A 12,627-nucleotide genomic window follows, 5' to 3' on the forward strand; every position below is an offset into this window, starting at 1 on the left:
GTGGCCCAGATCAACCAACCAGTGATCATCGGGTCCAAATCAGGATTGTGACCTTGATCCAATTAAGTGCACTGAGAGACTAATTGAATAATGACAAACCAAAAAAAAAAATCTATAAATGGATAATACCAGAATAATGTACAGTAAAACAGGATATTGTCTTGATTTAAATGCCTTCATAAATGAAAAAAACTTAGTCACAGGACAAATAGCAACTCATGAACATTGACCTTCAAATAATCACAGATGAGAAAAAAAAGGAGGCAACAAAAGGACTGATTGTATACAAGCGGTTTTATTTAAGTCGCACATCCTACAGCCAGTACTGAATATAATCATGGACAGGGAGATGTGTAAGTAGCCTCAAACGAATCACCTGAAAAAAGAAACATGAAATTAACTGGATCATGTTCAATAGTGAAATCAGCCAGATCAATGATGATTAAGATGAAAATGTACTTGTCTGATAGTAGTCATAAATGTTGATGACTGCTGGCTTGAGATTTTTTACTACAAGAACCTGTTTCAGCTGCAGAGTGTAACTCATGGGGACGCCTTTCGGAACCTGCGAGAAATGATTAATAGCACATACACTGTGTACACTGGGTATATTACTAGCTGCCATCTCAAGTACAGTCTCACCTCTTTCAGATACATTAGGACATGATCATCTCCAGCATCAACCCGTTCCACTAGCGGGGCAAACGATTGGGGTGGAGATCCAAGCTGAGGAAAAGACCATAATTTACAGACACAACTACATCAAGGAGCTTCAAGCATCTTGGGACTTTCTAAATCTTAGACCTACGAACCAGTGATGTATCTGCTGTGAAGCCTGACAGGAGCTTAATGTCAACTAGAACCATGTTAGTGCTTGCTTTTACACCGTCGTATCTGAATGACAGTGAATAAAGAGGTTCAGGTCAACAGAATCAAGAATGCAGGATCCTTTTCAAGGAGTCAAACAAGAGCTGGTTTTAGGACACAAAGCCAAAACGGTTCTTACTTCACTGTGAAGTTCAACATAAGATTGGCCCCAAGCGGTCGGCAGTCTCCAGTCACCTTTGCTTCAACAGTCAGTGTCCTGGAGACTTTAACGGGTGTCGGGATGTTGTAGAAACACGCAACCTACGGTATGAGCGCAAGGCAGACAAAACTTGAAGATTTGGATATGCACTAAAGAAACAGAAATAAGGGGGTTAAAATACACACCTGCACAGACACACAAGTGGATCCTGATGCTTTAACACTATATTTGCCGGGAACATTCTTCAGCGGCTTCTCCTGATACAGCAGCCTGTTGTCCCGATTCACATTGAAGCTATACGAGTCTCCTCCTACTACTACTGAGGACTGTACGGTAACAGTGCTGGAGCCGTCCAAACTGAACACTTGAGCAGCGTACACAGACAGAGCCTGAAGAGCCACCACGGTGTCCTAAAAACAAGCACCAGATTAAAAACTCCTTATAAATTAGTGCACTAATGTTTGGTAGTCAGAGGCACCTGGGTGGAGGAGAAGCCTCCATAGGGATTCTGCTGGGTCACGAGCCAGTTGACAATGCGGTTAGCATAGCCCAGATTAGCTGTCGTGAGAGGCTGAACAGCGAGAACCGCTAGCAGCACGTAAGAGCTGATCTCCACCGCGAGAGTATCACCAGATGTCGTCTGAGACCAATGGAGCTTAGTGCCTTAAGATGAGATTGAGGGGAGAAAGTTGATGACAAAGAACTTGATGAACAAACAAACTTGAGGCTGGTAAGTCTTGCCTTCAGAAATGGCAACGTTATTCAAGGATGTTAAAAGCTGTGATCGAGTGGTGGTCTCTCCAGCCAGACTGAAGGTGTAAGTCAGCAGAGCCGTGGCATAAGTGTTTCCCAGGTTCCCAATGATAGGCCTCAAGCATGACAGAGCGTTGCTAATAACAGGATCCTGAAAGCAAAGCAGATATCAGACAACAGCCAGAAGGCCATCTTCAAGGAGCTCATACAACTACTAGAGATGTTTTTACTGTGGCGGGGGCGCCTAGTTCAAGCAGCGATGCAACAATGTAGGCAGTCATGGTCACGTTATCACCAACTCCACCCTAAAACACCAGCACATAGATTAAAAACAATCTTGGAAAATGTATGGTTAAGGAATATTTGATAACACATGTACCTTCATGTCGTTGTGGTACAAAGTTCCCTGTTGCATGAAACAACCATTTGAACCCTGCTGGTTTATTAGCCAGTCCTTTGCACTCTGAAGGACATTCACATCAATGAAGATGAAACGTTTCGCTAGACCAAAAGACCTCATGACAAAGGCAGTCAACCTGGTTGTGAAGGAAGTTGTTAAACTGAACAAACCGCTTGTGACAAAGGTTACACAACTAGAATAACAGCATGAAACTCACCATGTATTGGATGCATCATAACCAAATGTGCTGTATGATCCATCACTGTGCCTGTAGTTTAATTGTCCTTGGTATCCTGTTCAAAGAAAGAAATCAGGGAAAGGGGATGAGCTGAGCTTTTTAGAGAGTCTTGACAGACTTTATGGGAATCACAAAATAAAACAAAGTCATTAAGATTTAGTCACCAACACTAAAAAGGATTGGTTCGCCCATACCACTCTGAAGGTAGCCTGTGGCGGTTGCTCGGATGGCTGCGGTGAGTTGCCCCGTGACTTCCAGGTACAGCAGGATGTAAATATTTGGCGCAAGAATGATCATATTCTGTTCTCCACAGCCAGATGGCATCTGTAATAACCCATCTAGATTCTTCAGTGCACGACCCATTATGTCCCCTACAAGGATGTAAAGCACACAACCCGACATCAGAACAGTCATTCTGCCAAAAATTTGTACTCCGTGAAAATGCTTTACCAAGGACTGAAACTGAGCATCTGGCTGATCCCTGAATCACATTTGTTGGAAACGTCAGAGTCACGTCTTCAGAAAGATCTTTTCCTGCAGACCGAACAGAATTGATCAGCATTGATTGCTAGGATAATATTTGGCTGTACAGGGAGAAGGTAGTGGGGAATCATTAAGTGCAAACAAACCCTTTGGACACAGTAACCAACTCTGGGTGTTTGTCCTTTCAACTCCTTCAGGCTATAAAAGCAATACAACACCAATTCAGTAAAGTAGCATGAGCTCAACGACCAAACTCCAGAAGGCTGGTAACACTTGCCAGGACAAGTAGACTTCGAGTGACTACGTCAACGCGTCCTCTTGTTGGCACGGTCACAACCTCAGTGCCACATCGAGTCTGGGATGGATCAGCTGAAGCACTGACAGTCACATTGACAGTTCCTGCAGTGACAGACAGGAACTGATCAACACCTAATATACACTTAAATTTAGACATGATCCAAAACTGACCAAGAACAGAAGCTGAGAGAACCCATTTGAAGGTCTTTCTCCCATTGGCACAAATACAGGATGAATACGGATCAGTATAAGGTTTAAGAGTGAAGTTCATGGATGAAGCTGGTGTTACTTTAACCTGCCAATGAAACCGAGCACATGGAGCAAAGACACATGACCTTCTCTATACAGATCCATTACAGTATATAAAGAAAACCATGGCAGACCATGATGCACTTGGACAGATAGCTGAAGACTGTGGCCTTCAGATCAAAAGACTCCCCACGGACGATGGAGTACGGCAGGGAGAGCTCCAGGAAGAAGGGCTGGAAGACTGTCAGCAGAGCAGGAGGAGCCAGACCAAAACCTTTTGAGGACAGACAGAACGCCTCCGTCTCCCATGTGGTTATGGTGTCAGGAACAGTGAGGGGAACTCGTGTGGATCCAGTCGCTCTGAAAAAAAAAAGGAAACAAAACTAAGTGAGGGGGACAGAAATAAAATCTGTGGGAAAGTAGCTTTAGATGTAATAAAGGTTTTACTAACCCCACTTGAGCAAGCTGCCAGATCCAGGTTTCTGGAAAGTAAGTCCTGACGGTCACGTCAAAAGAGGAAGTGTAACCTCCAGCACTTTCTGCTGATGGAGGAGCCATTTCAGCCATTGCCATGGCTACAGGTTGACGAGAATACATTACTGAAAGAGACCAGCAATTTAACTGTCCTAGTGTCTGCAGAATAAACAGGGTTCATACAACTTCAAATATGCAGGTTTTACCAGTTGTAAAAAAAAAAATAAAAAAAAAACTGGATTAGTTGTGACTTTACATGGCAAATTAACGACAAAGAGGAATATACACCGTTACAATGCAAGAGATTAAAGTTTTTGCAAATGCCTTGCAGTTTCAGGTCAAAGATTCCTTAGGTTTATTATACTTGGTAGCTTCTATCAAGTCAATTGGCAATATGAGAGCAAGAAACAAACTGACATACCATAATTGAAGTTACGATAATAATTCAGGCCTCTGTACATCACACACTGAGGTACTCTGATAGGTAAATTTGTGGCAACTTTCATCCCCATGTTCTGTCAGAGTAAGAGATTGAAGTTTGAAGATTAAGGTGAATTTAGTGAACAGTATTAAGGTGAATTTAGTAAACAGGATAATGAACCATTTTATACCTTGAAGGTTTCGTAGGGTTGGTCTGTAGGAACAGCCCGACGGGGTCGAACATTTATGCACTCCTGTTCATCCTCAACTTCATATGGATAATCAGATAGTGATCGCACTGGGAGCAAGTTGAACAGCTGAGAACATGGAGAGGTCGAGAGAGAGATTTCTTCTAGTAGTAAAAGTCACAACACTGAGGTCTTTTTGAAGACCTGTGTATAACACATTTGAAGACCTGTGTATAACACATTTTAAAAAGGACAAAGGTCTGTAATTTGATTAAACTTAATTAACAAAATAGTTCAGTGATGACATGTCAGGGTTTTCCCCATCTTTGATCTGCAGTAAACTGAATATTTTAGTGGCACACATCCGATTAGAATCCCACTTATTTAGGTCTAAAAAGGTGTAGCTTCTGGACCAGACATAATCCAGCAAACTCACTCTCCCAACAAAGGTCTATGAAACTTCCCACAAAACTAACATCCCAAATGAAGCTAACATACTGTTACAGGACACATTAAGATTGATAAGACTTATGACCCAGAGGGAATTTGCATTCAAAGATTCTGACTCCCACTGGTTCTCTCTCAAGACATCAGCAAAGATCAACTGGAGCCTCAAATTGCATCAGGACAGTTATTCAAATCGGCGAGACATGCAAATATCAAACTTAGTCTCATTATTTGATACATTACGTATTCTTACTCCTCTTAAAGAGAGTGTTAGAACTAAACTGATGGTTTGCTCAAGACTGTTTAGCTGCTGCATTTCAAACAATGCTATAACTTCTTGCTTTACTGTATTTCGCTACAGCTCTTTTTTCCTTGGTAAACTGTATGCATGTTAGAGTGGTTTAAGTTTAGTTAGAGTGGTTTAAGTTTAGTCTAATTAAAGTCTTGTTCATGTCACAAAGTTGTCCATGTTTCATGCTCATACCAGAGTCCCTAATATGCAAATATACTGTAACACACTTCCCATACCCCGGAAATGTACATTTCTTAGAATTAAACAATTAACACTTGTTCATAGGACAAACAGGTTACTTGATTGTAGCAAATTAGCTTAAAATAAATATTAATTATGAATATTTGGATTTATTATAATGAACTTTATGTACTAAAATTAATGTTACAAAGGAAATCTGATTGAGGCACGTTATACCATTTCAGCACTCAGACGTCTTCCTGGCTCCATGATACGAATGCTCTGATCTACAGCACTGATCCCACACAGAGATCCTGCTTGAGCAGAGACAGTCAGAACGTTTTCCTCAGCAGGAACGGCTGTAGCAGGAGAAAACTGTAGAGACACCTAGAACAAGAATCAACAGGCTGTAGGACACGTCACCATTCCCCACTTAAAGCAACACCAAGTAACTTTTCCTCTGCGTTCACCAGGGGCGGATTGGCCATCGGGAATACTGGGAACAATCCCGAAACGGCCGGTCCATTTCAGGCCGAAGACCGGCCGGTGGTCAAAGAGTTTATTTAAATGTTTTTAATGATACGCGAACGGCTTAACCGGCCGCTTAGCTGCCTCCAGCGGAACGCTGTGTGATTCAGACCGGGCCAAACCAATACTTTCAATCTGAGGGGGCTGCGAGCGGCCCCTCTTAACTTGGACTGATCCTCGTTTTTCCTTACATCCGATTGGCTCTAACTAGGCGCCGATCAAAGGCGTTTACTTTTGGTCATGTTTGGCGGGTTTGTGTGAATGCAATGCAACAGAGACGGACGGTAAAAATGGCGAAAAGGAGAGATTACTGTCTATGGAAAGAAGAGAAAGAAATGGGTGGGGCAGAAAAAATAAGAATTAAAGAAAAGATATTTGGCACAAGAGGCAGCTAAATGCACCAAATTAACAGACCTTTTCCGTAGTGGAAAGAGTGCTTTGGCATCCGGAGGTGCAGATGAGGAAGGACCCAGCAGCATGGACAGGTGCACGATTAGGGATATATTAGTGATTTATTATACACAGAAATTTTTTATATTTGCATTTAAATATAGGCATTTATTACATGGCTTGGTAGAATTCCAATGTAGCATTCGGTGTGTTATTTCTTGATAACAGACCGCTGCTAAGTATAACACCGTTGCCATGAAAAACATCGCGTTGCCATGGATGCAGTTCAGAGACGGAACAGACTATTTTCTTTAGCGGAAGCAATACAATAGTTTTTAAATCAATAAACTGCTTTTTAAAATCAATATTTGAGAAATTATTGATTTATTTGGTAGGTAGACATGTAATAAGCGGGATAATGTATATTGAGGCGGTTGCTATAGCAAATACAAGCGCTATAACAACCGCCTCGCTATACATTATCCCTTACATATATTTATAGATACATTATATATTATAAACAGCAGTTTGTCGGCACAGACAACATCCTTCTATAAGCAAGGAATCTCTGTATGTCTGTATATGTATATTAGCTGTTAAGGTCAGTGTTGGAGAGGGACAGGTTGATGACCCCTGCAGTCATTTGATGAGGAGGGAGAGAAGGAAAGCAGCAAGAGAAAGAAGAGCTGGAGGATGAGGAGAATGGAACCAGCACAAAAACAATGACCGGTACAGGGGCAGAGTGCAGGGCACGGTACTAGGCAATCATATTATGCATAGGTAGAAAATGTATTATTCTTAGTCATATTTATTACTGATGTTCTTCTCATGTTCTTCTCAGCTGTACAATCAGTAAGCAGAGGCAGGGAGAGTTAAAGTGAGGACACGCACACAAATCTCTATTTTATGGGACTGCATTGTAGTTTGAGTATCTGAGTGGGTATTTGGTAGTATGTGTAACTATTTTTTCACTCCAACTGACTGTACACATGACATGCTGGTAGTTAGCAGTATACTGTGACTTATGTGTTCGAGATTAGGTTTTGCTGACCTGGTTGTGTTCAGTGCAGTGGTGACTTGCTTATACTACCTGAAGAGGCAGGTATCATCCTAAAATTTCTTCAAGGTCTTCAGTGTAATCCGATTCTCTTTATACCATAAAAACACTATTAGAATTAAAATAACTGCAAAAAATCTTTCTGCTCATGCACCAAGGGCACTCGCGTAAAAGCCCTCTCCATCTTAAAGTCCCGGGCTGAATTTCAGTCCCAGTATATCCCTGGCGGTCACCCTACAGGTTGGAAGCGGAATTGTCCATTACCGCTGTCATAAATAATTTAGCCTTCAGCAGGCTACTGTCACACGCACATGCTCCGTTTATCCAGCACCGGGGGTCGCTGGATAAACAGCAATTTGCTTTGGAATCAACAACGGCCACAGACAAGGTAGAGTATGATGCAAGATTTTATGAAAGGATGATGTATTGCGACATCACAAACGAGCAATTGTAACGCTTGCCGTAAAGCAAGTCAAATTAGTAGTTTTCTTATGTCTCATTAGAACCACAGAAACACGACCCGATCTGGCAATCTTACATAGCTTGAATATCAGATAAAGGACCGCAAAGCTGTGGCATAAGTGCATTTCACGACTTTGAACCACTGAAACGATTTTGGAAACATTTTAAGGTAAAAAAAAAAAATCTTACTTAGTGTTACTTTAAAGACTAAAGATGCCAGTGCACATCATACCTGGTTTTGGAAACACGTTTCTGTCTCAAATGATGCACTACCAACAACAACATTCTCACTGGGCAGAACGCAGTAGACCAGAATCTGCACAACTGGAGCCATATCGACACTGACAGACAGCTGGAACGACACTGAGCCGCTGGTGACTGTATTAGAAGCCCTCGCTGTGACTGTCTGAAATCCATGGAGAATTATCACTCCTCTGGACATGACCTGACAAAACAAATGGGTGCATAAAAAGGTGCTAAACAAAATGACCCGTGCAGAAAAAAACAAAAAACTAATGTTCACTCACCATATAGATGATGTCAGTGCTGTAGGCGCCAGCCTCTCCAACAAAAGAATACTTGACAGTCACTGGAAACGCAGCACCACATTTGAGCGGCTGCTCGAGCTTCACTATAGTCAGTTCACTAAATGAGGGGTTGTCAGGAGAAGCAGATACGAGAAGCTGAACAACCCTTGTATCTGTAGTGAAGTATGGCGATTTATAACCATAAACAACCTCTGGAGTCGCACTTGCCTGGGGAACAACAAATGGAATTGGTTTCATGTGAGAGATGGGAGAAGTCTACATGTAACAAGAGCAAATCATACCACCAGATTCAGAGCAGCTTTAGGAAGATCAGCAGTGTTGAGGGAGAACGTGGCTAGTCCATTCGGATTTGTGGTCAGATTCACAAGCAGTTTGTTGGGCCAGCTGTTCCCATCCAGGAGATATACCACTTTGTTTGCAATTGGACTACCATCAAAACGAGACACTGAGATCTGTTGGGAATGATAAAGGTTAGGAAAGCAAACCAATGTGAAGTCTTCCACGACAAAATTAACTTACTCGCCTTTCCATTAATCATTGATCCAGTTTCAAAGTAATCCGGGAGGTCAACAAACGTGACTTTGCCGACTTCAAACGTAATGGACACTGTTGCAGCTTTTGACATTACTACATCTGGGGGGTGGAGGAATGCAAAATAAAAAAGTGAACAGGGAACAAACTTTTAAGCAAGTAACATTGGTTCGGATCAGCCAATAGCTCACCTGTTCCCACCTCAGTCACGTTCACATTTACAAGAAAAGTATCTTGCATATTATTTTCAAATTTGGTGTTGAAAAACACTGATGTATCGACGGTAAGGGAGGCGCAGCCTGTGGCATTCATCTAGTAGCAGAACAGGCAGTCAAATTTAAGTCAAGCAGAAGAAAAACCCTCCACTGTAAGGCAGGAGTCAAACCTTTGCAGTTTTATTCAGGCAACTACGAGTCAAATCAGGAACCGCGACATATGGAAATGGCTCACGGCACACTTCCACCAAGGCTTGACCAAGCACAGGTTGGCCATATGTGTATCTGAGAAACATCACAAGCAATAAGATCAAGAACTGACCAACCACAAGACAAGAAAATAAAGCTCAACTTACTTGGCACAAGCCTCAACTTTCAGTCCAACATCTGCAACGCTGTAAGTCTGTGGTGCGTTTACGGTCACATCAAACTTGGGCAAAACTAAACCAGAAACCAAATGAGTTGGATCAAGACCTAAGATCTGTCATTGAACTGCTGCACAATGTATACACAGAATGACTTACCATATTTTTTCACCTCAAAAACATGGGAGATTGTTCGTTCACCAATAAAAGCCTTTAGTGTATACATCCCCATCTGAGCCTCTGGGTTTAGCACATGAGAAAGCTGCAATATCCAACCCGTTGAGGAAACATTTGTCCACTGACCGATCCGGTTATTACGATTGTCCTAATAAAACAATTACTAGCTCAGAGGAAAAACAGCAAACAAAGCAAAAGTACAAAAAGCTGTGTTTTCTCCAGTCAAAGACCTGCCCCAGAGCACTCACCTCTACCACCACCAGATTGTACTGCAAGACAAAGACAAGAATATTAAACATTTAAAAATCACAAACACATTGATGCCGCAAAAAAAACAACCTGAAAATGAAATTGCTAAATAGTGCACGTAAAATAACCTGCATTAAACTTGCAGTTTTATGGCTAGAACTCAATATGGTGAAACATTTGATCCTACCATTTGATCAAAAGGCACAAATCTGGTATCCATAGTGACAACTCTGAAATTCACTGCAAAGACAGCAATAAACTCAAATCAATGCACTTGAAGATTATCAACTTTTAGCGTATTGGACTTTCTACACCTCTAATATTAAACCAAGGATCATTCACAGCTCACCTGTTTGTCCTGGATTGTAGATGGGTTTGTCTGTTTGGATGAAGGTCAAAGGCAGGTAACGTCTGAACATGACTTTCCTCTCTTCAGTCGCTCTGAACACCTTCCCTTGAACTTCTACCTTCAGCTTCTGCACCAATTCTCCATCTACTCGAGGAGCCTGTGGAGAAAATCAGTTAACATCAAAACAGACAAAAAAAAGGCACATATACATCTCATGACAGACCTGGAAACTGAAACAGCGGTGAAACGACATTGAAGAAGCCTGCTGCGCAAGTTGAGTTATCCTGTTTTTCTCATCAAGCAGAAAAACTGTCATTGTGAGACTCTCTTGGGGTTTCAGAAGAGTTATGCATAATTTGGCATCAGATCCAGACTCAATCACTGCAGGGAACGTCACCATGAATAACCTGTGGAAAATTACAGAGGTTAAGTTTCAGAAACCACAGGACATCAATTTTATCACTGGATAGCAACACATGAAGAGTAGTGATCCTTTACAATGCTTCAATCAGTTCACAAAGCTCATTGTCAACATCTATAAAGCGGAGTTAATCCCCACATAAAAAAAGACAACAGAATGCTTGTTCAGTTTAAAGCACATTTAATGGTACTTACGGCCCTGGGTTTTGTCCATCAACAGCAAAGAGAAAAAGGGCTAAAATTAGCCCTTTCCAAAAACTAGTCTCCCTCACAGCCATGAGGAAAAATCATCCAAGACCAAACCTAAATCAAGAGTCTTTTACAAAATTCTTAGAGATCTTTTTTTGGAATATCCTACCACTGTTTATTGCTGCTGCTTCTCTCAATCATCTGCACTGAAGACAGCAATATTTAAACACTCTTAATTGTCAGGGAACACGTTCATTTTGTTGATTTAATTGATTAACCATCACCTGGAATTAATTTAGTCTGTTAATTAGGAGTTCTATCTGGTATTGATTGATGCCCCGTTTACATGATGGGAAGACGCAGATATTTCCCTGCGGTTTGGCCTCTCATTTACAAGAAAACCCTGTTTTTATCACAGAAAACGATTATTTTTAAAAACTCCGGCCAAAGTGGAGATTTCTGATAACGCTTATGTGTTGCCATGTCAACTGGGTTTTAGATTCTCAAACGTCACATTATGCGCCAGAAAATGCTTTAATTTGAGCGCCCAGTTTGGCATAGTTATAATGGCGCTCTACGGCATTACTCTATGCGGGTTGATGTAAATGACAACTGTAAATTATGTGTTTTAAGGCCACATTTACACATAGCCGGGTATTTAGAGAAATTAATATTCCTCCCCTCCGTTTTCAATAACATCTTGCACACACCCTGATTTTTTTTATTTTTTTTTCAAAAAAGTTGTCATTTAGGCTCCATCAACCCTCATAAATACGCATAAATACGCAGTCGAGCGCCATCATAACTACCAAACCTATGGGTGACAGTGTAGGGAGAAGCATTTTCTGGCGCATAATGTGACGTTTGGGAACCTAAAACCCCGTTTCTCCCAGTTGACACGTACGCCAACACATAACTGGCGTTACTTTGGCCAGAGTTTTTAGAAAAAATCGTTCTCAAACATTGAATCCAAGTCTTTTAATTTAATCTTATTGAATTGTTCCACCCTCAAGACTTTTCCATTGCCTGCTAATAAAGTGCTAAATCAACCTGTTCCTGATACTTCATTATCGCTGCCATCATCAGTGCAGATGAGTGAGAGAAGCTGTCGAGCAGTAAACACCCTCTTTGGTGTATCGTCGTTTATAAATGACACATTATTATTGTATTTGAAGCTGTCGAGCAGTAAACACACTCTTTTGTGTATTGTCATTTATAAATGACACATTATTGTATTTTAAATGGAATTTTCTCTATTCAACCCAAAATAATTACACATTAGTATTATTATATGACATCTCCTTCGGCCAATAAAATTGAAATCTATGTGCCATGTGCTTGACATTTTTGGCAACACAGAATTCATGAGACATTAGCACATGTTAGGTCTCCTGCTGTCAAGGCTCCATCGTGAGTTCATTTTAGACTAGGAAATACATATACATACGTTTTTGGTCATTTTTAATGCACATTTTGCAAAATCAATTACACAAAGACCAAAAGAATCTGTGAGTTATACATAAATGACAAAGTCCTTTTAGGGGACTATTGTTAGGGGACTAGGGATCATTGCTCACTATTGTTGACTATTGATTTAACATTGTTTCATTGTGCTTGGTTGCTTGCTATGTGGGATTTAAAAATGTCAAAAACTTGACAAATTCAGATGCAACTTCCCTGCCTAGAAAGATGTGAAAAC

At 41.1% G+C, this 12,627-nt stretch overlaps 1 protein-coding gene across 1 annotated transcript; it reads right to left on the reverse strand.

The window, feature by feature from the left end:
• Positions 1-276: 276 nt before the first annotated feature.
• LOC143711067 (alpha-2-macroglobulin-like) lies at positions 277-11,108 on the reverse strand. The gene is made up of 34 exons (XM_077202352.1): positions 10,935-11,108; positions 10,543-10,726; positions 10,320-10,476; positions 10,158-10,210; positions 9,970-9,990; positions 9,704-9,869; positions 9,536-9,620; positions 9,350-9,464; positions 9,156-9,276; positions 8,957-9,066; positions 8,715-8,885; positions 8,413-8,640; positions 8,118-8,330; positions 5,686-5,835; positions 4,533-4,658; positions 4,343-4,436; positions 3,899-4,046; positions 3,582-3,807; positions 3,370-3,493; positions 3,179-3,300; positions 3,048-3,099; positions 2,869-2,952; positions 2,613-2,789; positions 2,398-2,473; positions 2,160-2,316; positions 2,011-2,085; positions 1,769-1,931; positions 1,506-1,690; positions 1,213-1,437; positions 1,007-1,128; positions 813-894; positions 643-726; positions 460-565; positions 277-376 (listed from the first exon to the last, which is right to left on the reverse strand). Exons 1-34 carry the CDS (start codon positions 11,015-11,017, stop codon positions 336-338), a joined length of 4,326 nt encoding a protein of 1,441 aa, XP_077058467.1. The 5' UTR covers positions 11,018-11,108; the 3' UTR covers positions 277-335.
• Positions 11,109-12,627: the final 1,519 nt, after the last annotated feature.

The sequence above is a fragment of the Siphateles boraxobius genome, unplaced genomic scaffold (assembly GCF_051911475.1).
Source record: "Siphateles boraxobius isolate OS27281-9 unplaced genomic scaffold, OSU_SipBor_1 49, whole genome shotgun sequence".
In the NCBI taxonomy this organism is placed as follows: Eukaryota; Metazoa; Chordata; class Actinopteri; order Cypriniformes; family Leuciscidae; genus Siphateles; species Siphateles boraxobius.